At 46.6% G+C, this 21,082-nt stretch overlaps 1 protein-coding gene across 3 annotated transcripts in view; it reads left to right on the top strand.

Moving 5' to 3' along the window:
* Positions 1-21,082, top strand: part of TBC1D9B (TBC1 domain family member 9B) — a 104,864-nt gene that overhangs the window by 7,681 nt on the left and 76,101 nt on the right. For all 3 annotated transcript variants that reach the window (XM_068278401.1, XM_068278400.1, XM_068278399.1), the window contains exon 2: positions 18,773-18,883. In XM_068278401.1, coding sequence (XP_068134502.1) covers positions 18,773-18,883 — 111 coding nt within the window. The remainder of the gene's footprint in view (positions 1-18,772; positions 18,884-21,082) is intronic.

The raw sequence follows: 21,082 nt of genomic DNA, 5'->3' as shown, positions 1-21,082 counted from the left end.
CTCCTCCCGGGGCTTCCATGTCTGTCTGTGCCGTCCTGTCTCTATCTCCAAGCTGTGGGCACTCAGACGGTACAGGCTCAAGGCCTGTCTATCTTTGTGGTGGTGTAGCCTCCCCAGATATGGGGCCATTGTGTACTCCCTCTGTAGTGATTGGTAGATAGTGAGTTTCTGGGAGTCTCCATTCCTCTATGTATCGGTCCTTGCAGCTTTCTATAGTCTGTTTTATTTGGGCTTTTGTCAGCCTGTGTCGTCCTGTCTCTATCTCCAGGCTGTGGGCACTCAGCCGGTACAGGCTCAGGGTTTGTCTGTCTTAGTGGTGGTGTAGCCTCTCCAGATATGGGGCCATTATATACTATCTGTGCAGTGATTTGGTAGATGGCGAGTTTCTGGGAGTTCTTTATGTCATCTCTCTCTCTCTCATATGCTAAATCCTCGGCAGCTAAACTGACACTTGGCACAGAACTAATCCCATTCAGAAGGTTAATGATTTCTACCATTTACAACTGATTAATCTGCTGTAAGGTAACTAATCATCGCTGACCAATTGTACCACCTCCATGTACTGTAAAGGATTACCTGGTATCTCCCACTACAGGGCCTCTTTACTGCATTCCGCTATATGTCACTACAGGGCCTCTTTACTGCTCTGCTATATGTCACTACAGGGCCCCTTTACTGCATTCTACTATATGTCACTACAGGGCCCCTTTACTGCATTCTACTATATGTCACTACAGGGCCTCTTTACTGCTCTGCTATATGTCACTACAGGGCCCCTTTACTGCATTCTACTATATGTCACTACAGGGCCCCTTTACTGCATTCTACTATATGTCACTACAGGGCTTCTTTACTGCATTCCATTTTATGTCACTACAGGGCCTCTTTACTGCATTCTGCTATATGTCACTACAGGGCCTCTTTACTGCATTCTGTTATATGCCACTACAGGACCTCTTTACTGCATCCTGCTATATGTCACTACAGGGCCTCTTTACTGCATTCTGCTATATGTCACTACAGGGCCTCTTTACTGCATTCTGCTATATGTCACTACAGGGCCTCTTTACTGCATTCTGCTATATGTCACTACAGGGCCTCTTTACTGCATTCTGCTATATGTCACTACAGGGCCTCTTTACTGCATCCTGCTATATGTCACTACAGGGCCTCTTTACTGCATTCTGCTATATGTCACTACAGGGCCTCTTTACTGCATTCTGCTATATGTCACTACATGGCCTCTTTACTGCATTCTGCTATATGTCACTACTAGGCCTCTTCACTGCATTCTGCTATATGTCACTACAGGGCCTCTTTACTGCATTCTGCTATATGTCACTACAGCGCCTCTTTACTGCATTCTGCTATATGTCACTACAGGGCCTCTTTACTGCATTCTGCTATATGTCACTACAGGGCCTCTTTACTGCATTCTGTTATATGCCACTACAGGACCTCTTTACTGCATCCTGCTATATGTCACTACAGGGCCTCTTTACTGCATTCTGCTATATGTCACTACAGGGCCTCTTTACTGCATTCTGCTATATGTCACTACAGGGCCTCTTTACTGCATTCTGCTATATGTCACTACAGGGCCTCTTTACTGCATTCTGCTATATGTCACTACAGGGCCTCTTTACTGCATCCTGCTATATGTCACTACAGGGCCTCTTTACTGCATTCTGCTATATGTCACTACAGGGCCTCTTTACTGCATTCTGCTATATGTCACTACATGGCCTCTTTACTGCATTCTGCTATATGTCACTACTAGGCCTCTTCACTGCATTCTGCTATATGTCACTACAGGGCCTCTTTACTGCATTCTGCTATATGTCACTACAGCGCCTCTTTACTGCATTCTGCTATATGTCACTACAGGGCCTCTTTACTGCATTCTGCTATATGTCACTACAGGGCCTCTTTACTGCATTCCGCTATATGTCACTACAGGGCCTCTTTACTGCCTTCTGCTATATGTCACTACAGGGCCTCTTTACTGCTCTGCTATATGTCACTACAGGGCCTCTTTACTGCATTCTGCTATATGTCACTACAGCGCCTCTTTACTGCATTCTGCTATATGTCACTACAGGGCCTCTTTACTGCATTCTGCTATATGTCACTACAGGGCCTCTTTACTGCATTCTGCTCTATGTCACTACAGGGCCTCTTTACTGCATTCTGCTGTATGTCACTACAGGACCTCTTTACTGCATTCTGCTATATGTCACTACAGGGCCTCTTTACTGCATTCTGCTATATGTCACTACAGGGCCTCTTTACTGCATTCTGTTATATGTCACTACAGGACCTCTTTACTGCATTCTGCTATATGTCACTACAGGGCTTCTTTACTGCATTCTGCTATATGTCACTACAGGGCCTCTTTACTGCATTCTGCTATATGTCACTACAGGGCCTCTTTACTGCATTCTGCTATATGTCACTACAGGACCTCTTTACTGCATTCTGCTATATGTCACTACAGGGCCTCTTTACTGCATTCTGCTATATGTCACTACAGGGCCTCTTTACTGCATTCTGCTATATGTCACTACAGGGGCCTCTTTACTGCATTCTGCTATATGCCACTACAGGACCTCCTTACTGCATTCTGCTATATGTCACTACAGGGCCTCTTTACTGCTTTCTGCTATATGCCACTACAGGGCCTCTTTACTGCTTTCTGCTATATGTCACTACAGGGCCTCTTTACTGCTCTGCTATATGTCACTACAGGGCCTCTTTACTGCATTCTGCTATATGTCACTACAGCGCCTCTTTACTGCATTCTGCTATATGTCACTACAGGGCCTCTTTACTGCATTCTGCTATATGTCACTACAGGGGCCTCTTTACTGCATTCTGCTATATGCCACTACAGGGCCTCTTTACTGCATTCTGCTATATGTCACTACAGCGCCTCTTTACTGCATTCTGCTATATGTCACTACAGGGCCTCTTTACTGCTTTCTGCTATATGTCACTACAGGGCCTCTTTACTGCTCTGCTATATGTCACTACAGGGCCTCTTTACTGCATTCTGCTATATGTCACTACAGCGCCTCTTTACTGCATTCTGCTATATGTCACTACAGGGCCTCTTTACTGCTTTCTGCTATATGTCACTACAGCGCCTCTTTACTGCATTCTGCTATATGTCACTACAGGGCCTCTTTACTGCATTCTGCTATATGTCACTACAGGGGCCTCTTTACTGCATTCTGCTATATGCCACTACAGGACCTCCTTACTGCATTCTGCTATATGTCACTACAGGGCCTCTTTACTGCTTTCTGCTATATGTCACTACAGCGCCTCTTTACTGCATTCTGCTATATGTCACTACAGGGCCTCTTTACTGCTTTCTGCTATATGTCACTACAGGGCCTCTTTACTGCTCTGCTATATGTCACTACAGGGCCTCTTTACTGCATTCTGCTATATGTCACTACAGCGCCTCTTTACTGCATTCTGCTATATGTCACTACAGGGCCTCTTTACTGCTTTCTGCTATATGTCACTACAGCGCCTCTTTACTGCATTCTGCTATATGTCACTACAGGGCCTCTTTACTGCTTTCTGCTATATGTCACTACAGGGCCTCTTTACTGCATTCTGCTATATGTCACTACAGGGCCTCTTTACTGCTCTGCTATATGTCACTACAGGGCCTCTTTACTGCATTCTGCTATATGTCACTACAGCGCCTCTTTACTGCATTCTGCTATATGTCACTACAGGGCCTCTTTACTGCATTCTGCTATATGTCACTACAGGGGCCTCTTTACTGCATTCTGCTATATGCCACTACAGGACCTCCTTACTGCATTCTGCTATATGTCACTACAGGACCTCTTTACTGCATTCTGCTATATGTCACTACAGGGCCTCTTTACTGCATTCTGCTATATGTCACTACAGGGCCTCTTTACTGCATTCTGCTATATGTCACTACAGGGGCCTCTTTACTGCATTCTGCTATATGCCACTACAGGACCTCCTTACTGCATTCTGCTATATGTCACTACAGGGCCTCTTTACTGCTTTCTGCTATATGCCACTACAGGGCCTCTTTACTGCTTTCTGCTATATGTCACTACAGGGCCTCTTTACTGCTCTGCTATATGTCACTACAGGGCCTCTTTACTGCATTCTGCTATATGTCACTACAGCGCCTCTTTACTGCATTCTGCTATATGTCACTACAGGGCCTCTTTACTGCATTCTGCTATATGTCACTACAGGGGCCTCTTTACTGCATTCTGCTATATGCCACTACAGGGCCTCTTTACTGCATTCTGCTATATGTCACTACAGCGCCTCTTTACTGCATTCTGCTATATGTCACTACAGGGCCTCTTTACTGCTTTCTGCTATATGTCACTACAGGGCCTCTTTACTGCTCTGCTATATGTCACTACAGGGCCTCTTTACTGCATTCTGCTATATGTCACTACAGCGCCTCTTTACTGCATTCTGCTATATGTCACTACAGGGCCTCTTTACTGCTTTCTGCTATATGTCACTACAGCGCCTCTTTACTGCATTCTGCTATATGTCACTACAGGGCCTCTTTACTGCATTCTGCTATATGTCACTACAGGGGCCTCTTTACTGCATTCTGCTATATGCCACTACAGGACCTCCTTACTGCATTCTGCTATATGTCACTACAGGGCCTCTTTACTGCTTTCTGCTATATGTCACTACAGCGCCTCTTTACTGCATTCTGCTATATGTCACTACAGGGCCTCTTTACTGCTCTGCTATATGTCACTACAGGGCTTCTTTACTGCATTCCATTTTATGTCACTACAGGGCCTCTTTACTGCATTCTGCTATATGTCACTACAGGGCCTCTTTACTGCATTCTGTTATATGTCACTACAGGGCCTCTTTACTGCATCCTGCTATATGTCACTACAGGGCCTCTTTACTGCATTCTGCTATATGTCACTACAGGGCCTCTTTACTGCATTCTGCTATATGTCACTACATGGCCTCTTTACTGCATTCTGCTATATGTCACTACTAGGCCTCTTCACTGCATTCTGCTATATGTCACTACAGGGCCTCTTTACTGCATTCTGCTATATGTCACTACAGCGCCTCTTTACTGCATTCTGCTATATGTCACTACAGGGCCTCTTTACTGCATTCTGCTATATGTCACTACAGGGCCTCTTTACTGCATTCCGCTATATGTCACTACAGGGCCTCTTTACTGCCTTCTGCTATATGTCACTACAGGGCCTCTTTACTGCTCTGCTATATGTCACTACAGGGCCTCTTTACTGCATTCTGCTATATGTCACTACAGCGCCTCTTTACTGCATTCTGCTATATGTCACTACAGGGCCTCTTTACTGCATTCTGCTATATGTCACTACAGGGCCTCTTTACTGCATTCTGCTCTATGTCACTACAGGGCCTCTTTACTGCATTCTGCTGTATGTCACTACAGGACCTCTTTACTGCATTCTGCTATATGTCACTACAGGGCCTCTTTACTGCATTCTGCTATATGTCACTACAGGGCCTCTTTACTGCATTCTGTTATATGTCACTACAGGACCTCTTTACTGCATTCTGCTATATGTCACTACAGGGCTTCTTTACTGCATTCTGCTATATGTCACTACAGGGCCTCTTTACTGCATTCTGCTATATGTCACTACAGGGCCTCTTTACTGCATTCTGCTATATGTCACTACAGGACCTCTTTACTGCATTCTGCTATATGTCACTACAGGGCCTCTTTACTGCATTCTGCTATATGTCACTACAGGGCCTCTTTACTGCATTCTGCTATATGTCACTACAGGGGCCTCTTTACTGCATTCTGCTATATGCCACTACAGGACCTCCTTACTGCATTCTGCTATATGTCACTACAGGGCCTCTTTACTGCTTTCTGCTATATGCCACTACAGGGCCTCTTTACTGCTTTCTGCTATATGTCACTACAGGGCCTCTTTACTGCTCTGCTATATGTCACTACAGGGCCTCTTTACTGCATTCTGCTATATGTCACTACAGCGCCTCTTTACTGCATTCTGCTATATGTCACTACAGGGCCTCTTTACTGCATTCTGCTATATGTCACTACAGGGGCCTCTTTACTGCATTCTGCTATATGCCACTACAGGGCCTCTTTACTGCATTCTGCTATATGTCACTACAGCGCCTCTTTACTGCATTCTGCTATATGTCACTACAGGGCCTCTTTACTGCTTTCTGCTATATGTCACTACAGGGCCTCTTTACTGCTCTGCTATATGTCACTACAGGGCCTCTTTACTGCATTCTGCTATATGTCACTACAGCGCCTCTTTACTGCATTCTGCTATATGTCACTACAGGGCCTCTTTACTGCTTTCTGCTATATGTCACTACAGCGCCTCTTTACTGCATTCTGCTATATGTCACTACAGGGCCTCTTTACTGCATTCTGCTATATGTCACTACAGGGGCCTCTTTACTGCATTCTGCTATATGCCACTACAGGACCTCCTTACTGCATTCTGCTATATGTCACTACAGGGCCTCTTTACTGCTTTCTGCTATATGTCACTACAGCGCCTCTTTACTGCATTCTGCTATATGTCACTACAGGGCCTCTTTACTGCTTTCTGCTATATGTCACTACAGGGCCTCTTTACTGCTCTGCTATATGTCACTACAGGGCCTCTTTACTGCATTCTGCTATATGTCACTACAGCGCCTCTTTACTGCATTCTGCTATATGTCACTACAGGGCCTCTTTACTGCTTTCTGCTATATGTCACTACAGCGCCTCTTTACTGCATTCTGCTATATGTCACTACAGGGCCTCTTTACTGCTTTCTGCTATATGTCACTACAGGGCCTCTTTACTGCATTCTGCTATATGTCACTACAGGGCCTCTTTACTGCTCTGCTATATGTCACTACAGGGCCTCTTTACTGCATTCTGCTATATGTCACTACAGCGCCTCTTTACTGCATTCTGCTATATGTCACTACAGGGCCTCTTTACTGCATTCTGCTATATGTCACTACAGGGGCCTCTTTACTGCATTCTGCTATATGCCACTACAGGACCTCCTTACTGCATTCTGCTATATGTCACTACAGGACCTCTTTACTGCATTCTGCTATATGTCACTACAGGGCCTCTTTACTGCATTCTGCTATATGTCACTACAGGGCCTCTTTACTGCATTCTGCTATATGTCACTACAGGGGCCTCTTTACTGCATTCTGCTATATGCCACTACAGGACCTCCTTACTGCATTCTGCTATATGTCACTACAGGGCCTCTTTACTGCTTTCTGCTATATGCCACTACAGGGCCTCTTTACTGCTTTCTGCTATATGTCACTACAGGGCCTCTTTACTGCTCTGCTATATGTCACTACAGGGCCTCTTTACTGCATTCTGCTATATGTCACTACAGCGCCTCTTTACTGCATTCTGCTATATGTCACTACAGGGCCTCTTTACTGCATTCTGCTATATGTCACTACAGGGCCTCTTTACTGCATTCTGCTATATGCCACTACAGGGCCTCTTTACTGCATTCTGCTATATGTCACTACAGCGCCTCTTTACTGCATTCTGCTATATGTCACTACAGGGCCTCTTTACTGCTTTCTGCTATATGTCACTACAGGGCCTCTTTACTGCTCTGCTATATGTCACTACAGGGCCTCTTTACTGCATTCTGCTATATGTCACTACAGCGCCTCTTTACTGCATTCTGCTATATGTCACTACAGGGCCTCTTTACTGCTTTCTGCTATATGTCACTACAGCGCCTCTTTACTGCATTCTGCTATATGTCACTACAGGGCCTCTTTACTGCATTCTGCTATATGTCACTACAGGGGCCTCTTTACTGCATTCTGCTATATGCCACTACAGGACCTCCTTACTGCATTCTGCTATATGTCACTACAGGGCCTCTTTACTGCTTTCTGCTATATGTCACTACAGCGCCTCTTTACTGCATTCTGCTATATGTCACTACAGGGCCTCTTTACTGCTTTCTGCTATATGTCACTACAGGGCCTCTTTACTGCTCTGCTATATGTCACTACAGGGCCTCTTTACTGCATTCTGCTATATGTCACTACAGCGCCTCTTTACTGCATTCTGCTATATGTCACTACAGGGCCTCTTTACTGCTTTCTGCTATATGTCACTACAGCGCCTCTTTACTGCATTCTGCTATATGTCACTACAGGGCCTCTTTACTGCTTTCTGCTATATGTCACTACAGGGCCTCTTTACTGCATTCTGCTATATGTCACTACAGGGCCTCTTTACTGCTCTGCTATATGTCACTACAGGGCCTCTTTACTGCATTCTGCTATATGTCACTACAGCGCCTCTTTACTGCATTCTGCTATATGTCACTACAGGGCCTCTTTACTGCATTCTGCTATATGTCACTACAGGGGCCTCTTTACTGCATTCTGCTATATGCCACTACAGGACCTCCTTACTGCATTCTGCTATATGTCACTACAGGACCTCTTTACTGCATTCTGCTATATGTCACTACAGGGCCTCTTTACTGCATTCTGCTATATGTCACTACAGGGCCTCTTTACTGCATTCTGCTATATGTCACTACAGGGGCCTCTTTACTGCATTCTGCTATATGCCACTACAGGACCTCCTTACTGCATTCTGCTATATGTCACTACAGGGCCTCTTTACTGCTTTCTGCTATATGCCACTACAGGGCCTCTTTACTGCTTTCTGCTATATGTCACTACAGGGCCTCTTTACTGCTCTGCTATATGTCACTACAGGGCCTCTTTACTGCATTCTGCTATATGTCACTACAGCGCCTCTTTACTGCATTCTGCTATATGTCACTACAGGGCCTCTTTACTGCATTCTGCTATATGTCACTACAGGGCCTCTTTACTGCATTCTGCTATATGCCACTACAGGGCCTCTTTACTGCATTCTGCTATATGTCACTACAGCGCCTCTTTACTGCATTCTGCTATATGTCACTACAGGGCCTCTTTACTGCTTTCTGCTATATGTCACTACAGGGCCTCTTTACTGCTCTGCTATATGTCACTACAGGGCCTCTTTACTGCATTCTGCTATATGTCACTACAGCGCCTCTTTACTGCATTCTGCTATATGTCACTACAGGGCCTCTTTACTGCTTTCTGCTATATGTCACTACAGCGCCTCTTTACTGCATTCTGCTATATGTCACTACAGGGCCTCTTTACTGCATTCTGCTATATGTCACTACAGGGGCCTCTTTACTGCATTCTGCTATATGCCACTACAGGACCTCCTTACTGCATTCTGCTATATGTCACTACAGGGCCTCTTTACTGCTTTCTGCTATATGTCACTACAGCGCCTCTTTACTGCATTCTGCTATATGTCACTACAGGGCCTCTTTACTGCTTTCTGCTATATGTCACTACAGGGCCTCTTTACTGCTCTGCTATATGTCACTACAGGGCCTCTTTACTGCATTCTGCTATATGTCACTACAGCGCCTCTTTACTGCATTCTGCTATATGTCACTACAGGGCCTCTTTACTGCTTTCTGCTATATGTCACTACAGCGCCTCTTTACTGCATTCTGCTATATGTCACTACAGGGCCTCTTTACTGCTTTCTGCTATATGTCACTACAGGGCCTCTTTACTGCATTCTGCTATATGTCACTACAGGGCCTCTTTACTGCTTTCTGCTATATGTCACTACAGCGCCTCTTTACTGCATTCTGCTATATGTCACTACAGGGCCTCTTTACTGCATTCTGTTATATGTCACTACAGGGCCTCTTTACTGCATCCTGCTATATGTCACTACAGGGCCTCTTTACTGCTTTCTGCTATATGTCACTACAGGTCCTCTTTACTGCATTCTGCTATATATCACTACAGGGCCTCTTTACTGCATTCTGTTATATGTCACTACAGGGCCTCTTTACTGCATCCTGCTATATGTCACTACAGGGCCTCTTTACTGCTTTCTGCTATATGTCACTACAGGTCCTCTTTACTGCATTCTGCTATATGTCACTACAGGGCCTCTTTACTGCATTCTGCTATATGTCACTACATGGCCTCTTTACTGCATTCTGCTATATGTCACTACTAGGCCTCTTCACTGCATTCTGCTATATGTCACTACAGGGCCTCTTTACTGCATTCTGCTATATGTCACTACAGGGCCTCTTTACTGCATTCTGCTATATGTCACTACAGGGCCTCTTTACTGCATTCTGCTATATGTCACTACATGGCCTCTTTACTGCATTCTGCTATATGTCACTACTAGGCCTCTTCACTGCATTCTGCTATATGTCACTACAGGGCCTCTTTACTGCATTCTGCTATATGTCACTACAGGGCCTCTTTACTGCATTCTGCTATATGTCACTACATGGCCTCTTTACTGCATTCTGCTATATGTCACTACTAGGCCTCTTCACTGCATTCTGCTATATGTCACTACAGGGCCTCTTTACTGCATTCTGCTATATGTCACTACAGCGCCTCTTTACTGCATTCTGCTATATGTCACTACAGGGCCTCTTTACTGCATTCTGTTATATGTCACTACAGGGCCTCTTTACTGCATCCTGCTATATGTCACTACAGGGCCTCTTTACTGCTTTCTGCTATATGTCACTACAGGTCCTCTTTACTGCATTCTGCTATATGTCACTACAGGGCCTCTTTACTGCATTCTGCTATATGTCACTACATGGCCTCTTTACTGCATTCTGCTATATGTCACTACTAGGCCTCTTCACTGCATTCTGCTATATGTCACTACAGGGCCTCTTTACTGCATTCTGCTATATGTCACTACAGGGCCTCTTTACTGCATTCTGCTATATGTCACTACAGGGCCTCTTTACTGCATTCTGCTATATGTCACCACAGGGCCTCTTTACTGCATCCTGCTATATGTCACTACAGGGCCTCTTTACTGTATTCTGCTATATGTCACTACAGGGCCTCTTTACTGCATTCTGCTATATGCCACTACAGGGCCTCTTTACTGCATTCTGCTATATGTCACTACAGGGCCTCTTTACTGCATTCTGCTATATGTCACTACAGGTCCTCTTTACTGCATTCTGCTATATGTCACTACAGGGCCTCTTTACTGCATTCTACTATATGTCACTACATGGCCTCTTTACTGCATTCTGCTATATGTCACTACAGGGCCTCTTTACTGCATTCTGCTATATGTCACTACAGGGCCTCTTTACTGCTCTGCTATATGTCACTACAGGGCCTCTTTACTGCATTCTGTTATATGCCACTACAGGGCCTCTTTACTGCATTCTGCTATATGTCACTACAGGGCCTCTTTACTGCATTCTGCTATATGTCACTACAGGTCCTCTTTACTGCATTCTGCTATATGTCACTACAGGGCCTCTTTACTGCATTCTACTATATGTCACTACATGGCCTCTTTACTGCATTCTGCTATATGTCACTACAGGGCCTCTTTACTGCATTCTGCTATATGTCACTACAGGGCCTCTTTACTGCATTCTGCTATATGTCACTACAGGGCCTCTTTACTGCATTCTGCTCTATGTCACTACAGGGCCTCTTTACTGCATTCTGCTCTATGTCACTACAGGGCCTCTTTACTGCATTCTGCTCTATGTCACTACAGGGCCTCTTTACTGCATTCTGCGATATGTCACTACAGGGCCTCTTTACAGCATTCTGCTATATGTCACTACAGGGCCTCTTTACTGCATTCTGCTATATGTCACTACAGGGCCTCTTTACTGCATTCTGCTATATGTCACTACAGGGCCTCTTTACTGCATTCTGCTCTATGTCACTACAGGGCCTCTTTACTGCTCTGCTATATGTCACTACAGGGCCTCTTTACTGCATTCTGTTATATGCCACTACAGGGCCTCTTTACTGCATTCTGCTATATGTCACTACAGGGCCTCTTTACTGCATTCTGCTATATGTCACTACAGGTCCTCTTTACTGCATTCTGCTATATGTCACTACAGGGCCTCTTTACTGCATTCTACTATATGTCACTACATGGCCTCTTTACTGCATTCTGCTATATGTCACTACAGGGCCTCTTTACTGCATTCTGCTATATGTCACTACAGGGCCTCTTTACTGCTCTGCTATATGTCACTACAGGGCCTCTTTACTGCATTCTGTTATATGCCACTACAGGGCCTCTTTACTGCATTCTGCTATATGTCACTACAGGGCCTCTTTACTGCATTCTGCTATATGTCACTACAGGTCCTCTTTACTGCATTCTGCTATATGTCACTACAGGGCCTCTTTACTGCATTCTACTATATGTCACTACATGGCCTCTTTACTGCATTCTGCTATATGTCACTACAGGGCCTCTTTACTGCATTCTGCTATATGTCACTACAGGGCCTCTTTACTGCATTCTGCTATATGTCACTACAGGGCCTCTTTACTGCATTCTGCTCTATGTCACTACAGGGCCTCTTTACTGCATTCTGCTCTATGTCACTACAGGGCCTCTTTACTGCATTCTGCTCTATGTCACTACAGGGCCTCTTTACTGCATTCTGCGATATGTCACTACAGGGCCTCTTTACAGCATTCTGCTATATGTCACTACAGGGCCTCTTTACTGCATTCTGCTATATGTCACTACAGGGCCTCTTTACTGCATTCTGCTATATGTCACTACAGGGCCTCTTTACTGCATTCTGCTCTATGTCACTACAGGGCCTCTTTACTGCATTCTGCTATATGTCACTACAGGGCCTCTTTACTGCATTCTGCTGTATGTCACTACAGGGCCTCTTTACTGCATTCTGCTCTATGTCACTACAGGGCCTCTTTACTGCATTCTGCTATATGTCACTACAGGTCCTCTTTACTGCATTCTGCTCTATGTCACTACAGGGCCTCTTTACTGCATTCTGCTCTATGTCACTACAGGGCCTCTTTACTGCATTCTGCTATATGTCACTACAGGGCCTCTTTACTGCATTCTGCTATATGTCACTACAGGGCCACTTTAAAGAAAACCTGTATCTCTCCCCCCCCCTCACTCCCCCCCCCCTCACTCCCCCCCCCCCCCCTGAAGAAAACACCCCCTGGGGAGTACTCACCTTGGGAGGGGGAAGACTCTGGATCCTAATGAGGCTTTCCCATCCTCCAGTGTCCCGGCATTCCACCCCTGCGACTCCCTGAACTGCCGAGGACTCCCGCCTGCGCACCAGTGTGGATACGACCGAGATCGCCTACTTCCGCCTTAACCTGAACAAAGAGCCGATAGTGCGCCTGCGCTGGATTGTGGGAGGTAAATATTGCCCGTTGCATGTCGGAAATTGTCGGAGGAAGTTTCAGGGGAACCAGTGCAGGATCCTTCAGGCTACAGGGGAGGGGGAATCTTCATTGGGACCCAGAGGCTTCCCCCTCCCGAGGCGAGTACCCTCCAGAGGGAGATTTTTTTTTTTTTGTTACAGGTTCTCTTTAACATAATATGTTTTGCAGCAAATCCCTTCCTATTTACCTCCGTGGATTTCTCCCCATCCCCCTCATTTGCTGGCGGTATTCCCGGGAACATAAACCTGCCAGACGTCGGGGATGTGCAGCTTGTAGTGATGATAATTAGATTGCAGGCCGAAGCTCCGCCCTCGGCTGAGGGGAAGGACGAGGAGAGGGCCCCCAGTGTGGGGACCACAGCAGCTGTCAGCCTTGCACTGTAAAGCTGCCAGACGTGGTGATAATTAGATTGCAGGCCGAGGATGATGTCTGTCTTCAGAAGCTCAGGATTGGTTCAGGGGTCAGTTTACTATTGAGCCTGTTACAGCCATGAAGCTCCTCCCTCTGCCAGGAAAGCAGGTTTAGCTCTATGGAGAGGGGAGGGGGGATGAGGAGGGGGCCCCCCACTGCAGGGATCACAGCAGCTGTCAGCCCTGCACTCTGCAGCATGGCGGGTCGCTAGAGGGGGCATCTCCTGTTCTCATGCAGGATTGACCCCCAAGGTGATTTCCTATTTCCTTCAGCTGTCTCTGAAAACTTGTAGAGTGTGCGCATAGCTTCATGCGTGACGTCCGGCCAGCTTTGTGGCAAATCCATGGCAACGGTGGGGGTCAGGAGGAGGAGGTGTGTGTGTGTGTGTGTGTGTGTGTGTGTGTGTGTGTGTGTGTGTGTGTGTGGGGGGGGGGGGGGGTCAGGAGGAAGTGTGGGAGTGTCTTTTTATTTTTATTTTACCTCACCTCAGGTATACTCACCTTGCAACTCAGGAAGATGGATCCCAGCGACGTCCCACAGCAATGAGCGCTCCCCAATCCATCTTCCTGGCGGCGGTTATACAAGACGTTATGCAACGGCACACGACAGGCGAGAACGAGAGTTCAAACAACGGCGGTATTTTGCACGGGAGTCGTCAGGGTTCTTAAAGATCCCATCCACCGTGATGGCTGTTATCAATGCACGTCACTAAGTGCTTTTTGCATAATTCCGCCTCTGTACCCACGTCGTGAGTTCGCAGTAACAGTCACTTACTTCTAATGGTACTTCTAATGGTCCCCCGCAGACGTCCTGTGCCCACGCAGCCACTTACCGATGCTCTGGCCCCGCCTCCAGTTCACTTCTGGAATTTCTGATTTTAAAGTCTGAAAACCACTGTGCCTGCGTTGCCGTGTCCTCACTCCCGCTGATGTCACCAGGAGTGTACTGCGCAGGCCCAGTCTGCGGCGGGCTGGAGCATCGGTGAGTGGCTGCGCGGGCGCAGGATGTCTGCGGGGGGGCGGAGCAGCGGTGAGTGGCTGCGCGGGCGCAGGATGTCTGCGGGGGGCGGAGCAGCGGTGAGTGGCTGGGCGGGCGCAGGATGTCTGCGGGGGGCGGAGCAGCGGTGAATGGCTAGGCGGGCGCAGGATGTCTGCGGGGGGCGGAGCATCGGTGAGTGGCTGCCCGGGCACAGGACATCTGCGGGGGGACCGGAGCATCGGTGAGTGGCTGCGCGGGCGCAGGATGTCTGCGGGGGGCGGAGCAGCGGTGAGTGGCTGCGCAGGATGTCTGCGGGGGGCGGAGCAGCGGTGAGTGGCTGCCCGGGGACCGGAGCATCGGTGAGTGGCTGCACAGGCACAGGATGTCTGTGGGGGGGCGGAGCAGCGGTGAGTGGAGGCGCGGTCGCAGGATGTCTGCGGGGGGCGGAGCAGCGGTGAGTGGCTGCGCAGGCACAGGATGTCTGCGGGAGGCGGAGAAGCGTTGAGTGGCTGCGCGGGCGCAGAATGTCTGCGGGGGGCGGAGCAGCGGTGAGTGGCTGCCCGGGGACCGGAGCATCGGTGAGTGGCGGCACAGGATGTCTGCGGGGGGCGGAGCAGCGGTAAGTGGCTGCACGGGCGCAGGATGTCTGCGGGGGGCGGAGCAGCGGTGAGTGGCTGCGCAGGCACAGGATGTCTGCGGGGGGTGGAGAAGCGGTGAGTGGCTGCGCGGGCGCGGGATGTCTGCGGGGGGCGGAGCATCGGTGAGTGGCTGCACAGGATGTCTGCGGGGGGCTATTAGAAGCCCCGGGTAAGTTCAACTCTTTTTTTTTTTTTTTTTTTTTTTTTTCCCCCGGCCCCCCTACAGTAGTCCTTTAACTGTGAATTTTTTAGCAAACAATTATAGTATTTTTGATCAGATCGTTCAGATTGAAAGCCTGTCTATGAAAAATCTGCCACGCCGATTGAACATTTCTTTAACACGATTGTTCAGGATCAATTAAGCGAACCATCTGTTTTCATACAATATAACCAGAATTATCTGATTTAAAATACAACCATTCACTAAAAATTGTACCGTTAACAGGAACTGTGCAACAAACTGTGTGAATTCTCAGTGCAGTGGGATAAGCTTAATTATAAACAGATCCCAAAGTTCTATATTTACAATTGAAATATTGACCTCAGCGTATCGGATGCGGTGTAGACACCAGAGCAACAGGAAACATTCAATAACTGCTCTGATTAAGGAGTTAAAGTCCAGCGGTGTGACCCCAGCTTGACATGCATTCTCTTGCCTAGTCACATGACACTGAGAGCATAGTCACATGACACAGTGAGAGCATAGTCACATGACACAGTGAGAGCATAGTCACATGACACAGTGAGAGCATAGTCACATGACACAGGCAGTGATGTGTTATGTTCCTTCTCTCTGTTTTCTGCAATTATTATTATTATTATTATTATTATTTAGGGCTCGTTTCCACTATTGCGGTGCAGAATCGCCTGGATTCCACCGCTGTTGAAATTCCATGAATTAACATGCGGATGCGAATTTTTGCACGTTTTTTGCCGCGAATTCGCATGCGAATTCGCATAGGTGAGGGTATATGCGAAATTAACCATGTCACTGCCTGTTTGAATTACATTGGTACCTATGCGAATTCGCATGCGAATTCGCATGAAAATTCGCATACCATAGTCGCATGCGAATTTCCTATTAAATACATTAGCGGCGATTCGCATGCATTCCACTCGCAGGCGAATTCGTTGGCTCTTTTGTGCGTTTTTTTACCGCTGAAAAAAACGCACCTCAACAACGCTACAGTGGAAACAGGCCCATCCAGTTGCATTACATGTGCGAATCTGCATGCGTTGGACGCATGCAGATTCGCGATAGTGGAAACGAGCCCTTAGTATTTATAATGTGTCGACAGGGCACTGCTGTACAGAGTACATAGTCATGTCACTGACTGTCCTCAGAGAAGCTCACAATCTAATCCTACCATAGTCATAGTGTAATGTCCTACCATATTATTATTATGTATTTATATAGCACTGACATCTTCTGCAGCACATTACTGAGTACATAGTCATGTCACTGACTGTCCTCAGAGGAGCTCACACTCTAATCCTACCATAGTCATAGTCTAATGTCCTACCATATTATTATTATTATGTATTTACAGTGGTGTGAAAAACTATTTGCCCCCTTCCTGATTTCTTATTCTTTTGCATGTTTGTCACACTTAAATGTTTCTGCTCATCAAAAACCGTTAACTATTAGTCAAAGATAACCTAATTGAACACAAAATGCAGTTTTAAATGATGGTTTTTATTATTTAGTGAGAAAAAAAAACTCCAAATCTACATGGCCCTGTGTGAAAAAGTGATTGCCCCCCTTGTTAAAAAATAACCTAAAGGTGGTATATTACACCTGAGTTTAATTTCTGTAGTCACCCCCAGGCCTGATTACTGCCACACCTGTTTCAATCAAGAAATCACTTAAATAGGAGCTATCTGACACAGAGAAGTAGACCAAAAGCACCTCAAAAGCTAGACATCATGCCAAGATCCAAAGAAATTCAGGAACAAATGAGAACAAAAGTACCGTAATTGAAATCTATCAGTCTGGTAAAGGTTATAAAGCCATTTCTAAAGCTTCGGGACTCCAGCAAACCACAGTGAGAGCCATTATCCACAAATGGCAAAACATGGAACAGTGACGAACCTTCCCAGGAGTGGCCGGCCGACCAAAATTACCCCAAGAGCGTAGAGAAAACTCATCCGAGAGGCCACAAAAGACCCCAGGACAACATCTAAAGAACTGCAGGCCTCACTTGCCTCAATTAAGGTCAGTGTTCACGACTCCACCATAAGAAAGAGACTGAGCAAAAACGGCCTGCATGGCAGATATCCAAGGCGCAAACCACTTTTATGCAAAAAGAACATTAAGGCTCGTCTCAATTTTGCTAAAAAACATCTCAATGATTGCCAAGACTTTTGGGAAAATACCTTGTGGACCGACGAGACAAAAGTTGAACTTTTTGGAAGGTGCGTGTCCCGTTACATCTGGCGTAGAAGTAACACAGCATTTCAGCAGAAGAACATCATACCAACAGTAAAATATGGTTGTGGTAGTGTGATGGTCTGGGGTTGTTTTGCTGCTTCAGGACCTGGAAGGCATGCTGTGATAGATGGAACCATGAATTCTACTGTCTACCAAAAAATCCTGAAGGAGAATGTCCGGCCATTTGTTCGTCAACTCAAGCTGAAGTGATCTTGGGTGCTGCAGCAGGACAATGACCCAAAAGACACCAGCAAATCCACCTCTGAATGGCTGAAGAAAAACAAAATGAAGACTTTGGAGTGGCCTAGTCAAAGTCCTGACCTGGATCCTATCGAGATGTTGTGGCATGACCTTAAAAAGGCGGTTCATGCTAGAAAACCCTCAAATAAAGCTGAATTACAACAATTCTGCAAAGATGAGTGGGCCAAAATTCCTCCAGAGCGCTGTAAAAGACTCGTTGCAAGTTATCGCAAACGCTTGATTGCAGTTATTGCTGCTAAGGGTGGCACAACCAGTTATTAGGTTCAGGGGGCAATTTCTTTTTCACACAGGGCCATGTAGGTTTTGAGTTTTTTTTTTCTCACTAAATAATAAAAAACATCATTTAAAACTGCATTTTGTGTTCAATTATGTTATCTCTGACTAATAGTTAATGGTTTTTGATGAGCAGAAACATTTAAGTGTGACAAACATGCAAAAGAATAAGAAATCAGGAAGGGGGCAAATAGTTTTTCACACCACTGTATATAGCAGTGACATCTTCTGCAGCACATTACAGAGTACATAATCAAGTCACTGACTGTCCTCAGAGGAGCTCACACTCTAATCCTGCCATAGTCATATGTGTATGTATGTATTGTGTAGTGTATGTATCGTAGTCTAGGGCCAATTCACGTATCTGGATGTTTTTGCAATGATGTGATGTGTCTCTGTGTCTCGGCAGGCTTGTTGGTGGGGACTCTGGATGTGGTCCTGGACTCCAGCGCACGTGTGGCTCCGTACCGCATCTTACACCAGACCCAGGAATCTCAGATCTACTGGACCGTGGCTTGTGGTGTGTAAATCTAGAATGATGCCTCTAAATTATGCTACACGTTGTGCATCTGCTATACATGTGGGTGGGAGACCTATACAGAAATGGAGGATGACTTCACTTTCCTCTAAATATAATGGGGATGTTTTTCAATAAAATATCTCATAATTGACACTAATGCAGGAAAACTTATCTGACAGGCCTGCTTAACCTTTTGGGGACCGCCGCAGGTAAATCCTGCGCCTCACTTGTGGCTGCTCTAGGCTGATGCGGCGCAGGATTTACACCCCCCGCCGTATCCGCTCCCGACGCGATCCTGCACACCCGAGAGAGGAGATTAAGCTGTCATATGACAGCTGACATCTCCCATCAGTGATCGAGGCCATCGCGTATGGCTACTGATCCCGTAATCACTATAATTGCCGGCAGATTATAGTGATCACTATTACTGATGCGGTGGTAGGGAGGGAAAGAAAAGAATCCACTCACCTTCCTGACATTCCGCCGGCGATCAGCACTCCCCTCCGCTCTGGCCGGCATCCCCGCTCCCTCTGACGTAAGTGTCGGGTCCCGGCTTGATGACGTCATCAAGCTGCGACCCGGAACTTTACGTCCGTATAAGCGGGGATGCTGGCCAGAGCGGAGGGGTCTACATTGGCTCATCGCTGAAGTCTGGGAGGTGAGTAAAGGCTGCTGGCTACAGGGGGGACATCTGGCTACAGGGGGGACACCATGCCCAGCTAGCAACACTGGGGATCTGGCTGCCGCTCCCTGAAAGGGTTCAAGTTTATCTTTCCAGGTGGGTCAGTTCATCAGCATGCTATATTTGTTGTGCAGACAGCTTTACAGGTTTGTCCACCTTTTTACAGCCAGCGTGTTCTCACTAATACGGCGTTTTGTGAGATGCGTTTCTTGGCACTGAGCCACTTCCTCGGAGGCTTTACATAGCAGCATACAGTAAATCATAAATTCCAGATGCAGATTAGTATCCCTGAGAACAATGTTTCCATAGTGTTAGAATAAGTGGATTAATGAGAATGGTCTTTAGTAGAACGAGTCTGCTGCCAGTGGGGGGACGGAGGTATTGCCACCGAGGTCTCCGACACATGGAACCGGCCTTTGGAAAGCTGGGCACAGATAACCCATGGGCCAGATACCTTGGTGGCGCTGCCTTATGCCTTTGCTGATGGGCAGCACGGTGCCGTAGTGGATAGTACTCTGAACTTGCAGTGATAGTGATGGGTCCCTGGCCAGGGCACTATCTGCACGATCCGGAGCTTGTATGTTCTCCCTGTGTCTGTCTGGGTTTCCTCCGGGCACTCTGGTTTCCTCCCACATCACAAAAACAAACAACTAAGTTAATTGGTTTCCCCCTAAATTGGCCCTAGACTGCGATGGACATATAACGATGGTAGGGACAGTTGGTGACGACGATATTTACTGGTTCCTCTGCGGAAAATGTTGGCGCTTTATAAATACTAAATTTTGCATAATAAACAGCCTAGGCAAAGCATCACTGTTAGGGCGGGGCTACATACCAATTTACAGCAATATTGACAGAATAGTGATGTCATGGCTTATATTAAAGATCTGTTATCACCCAGAGAGATGACTCATTTGCTGTTCATATTCTTACAGGGCTCTCTGTTTATCTGATTTATGGATTGAAAACCCCCCAGATATTTGTATCATGAGTGTTTTATTTGCAGCGGTTACAGATTGAGCTTGTGGCCCCGGGGAATCGCCCAAGTGCCGGCCCTGATAAGCATTGTATAAAAGCGATGGACAAAATCCCTTTTTCAGGAGTCAGGCGTGCTTGTCAGTACAGCGCAGCTTTCCTCCTGGCCTCTGGAAAATTCAGCTGGTGGGTGGAGCATCAGGAGTGACCATGTGTCTCCCACAGTAGAACCAATGATTGCAGACCACATTTCCCAACATTACAGCTGAAGATGGTGGCTGGGGACTGTGGCAACGGCAGAGCATGGAAATGGTTTGCTGCTTTGTTTCTTTAGCTGCACGGTTCACTTGTGAGAGCGTCTGCTAATCACTGATGTGGCCCTGCCTGCTGCAGACTTAGCTTTCACAATCATTACTTATATTTAACAGTCTTTACCGCCTCTGAGGAAGCGCCTGTGGTGGGATACGGCTGGCGGGCTACTTTTCGTGCCACAAGCAGTACATTGTGATTAAACACTTCTATACATCAGTGTGACCTGTTAC

Source organism: Hyperolius riggenbachi, chromosome 3 (assembly GCF_040937935.1).
Source record: "Hyperolius riggenbachi isolate aHypRig1 chromosome 3, aHypRig1.pri, whole genome shotgun sequence".
Classification (NCBI taxonomy): domain Eukaryota; kingdom Metazoa; phylum Chordata; class Amphibia; order Anura; family Hyperoliidae; genus Hyperolius; species Hyperolius riggenbachi.
Note: the sequence above shows the minus strand (reverse complement) of the source record. Positions and strands in the feature narration are given on the sequence as shown.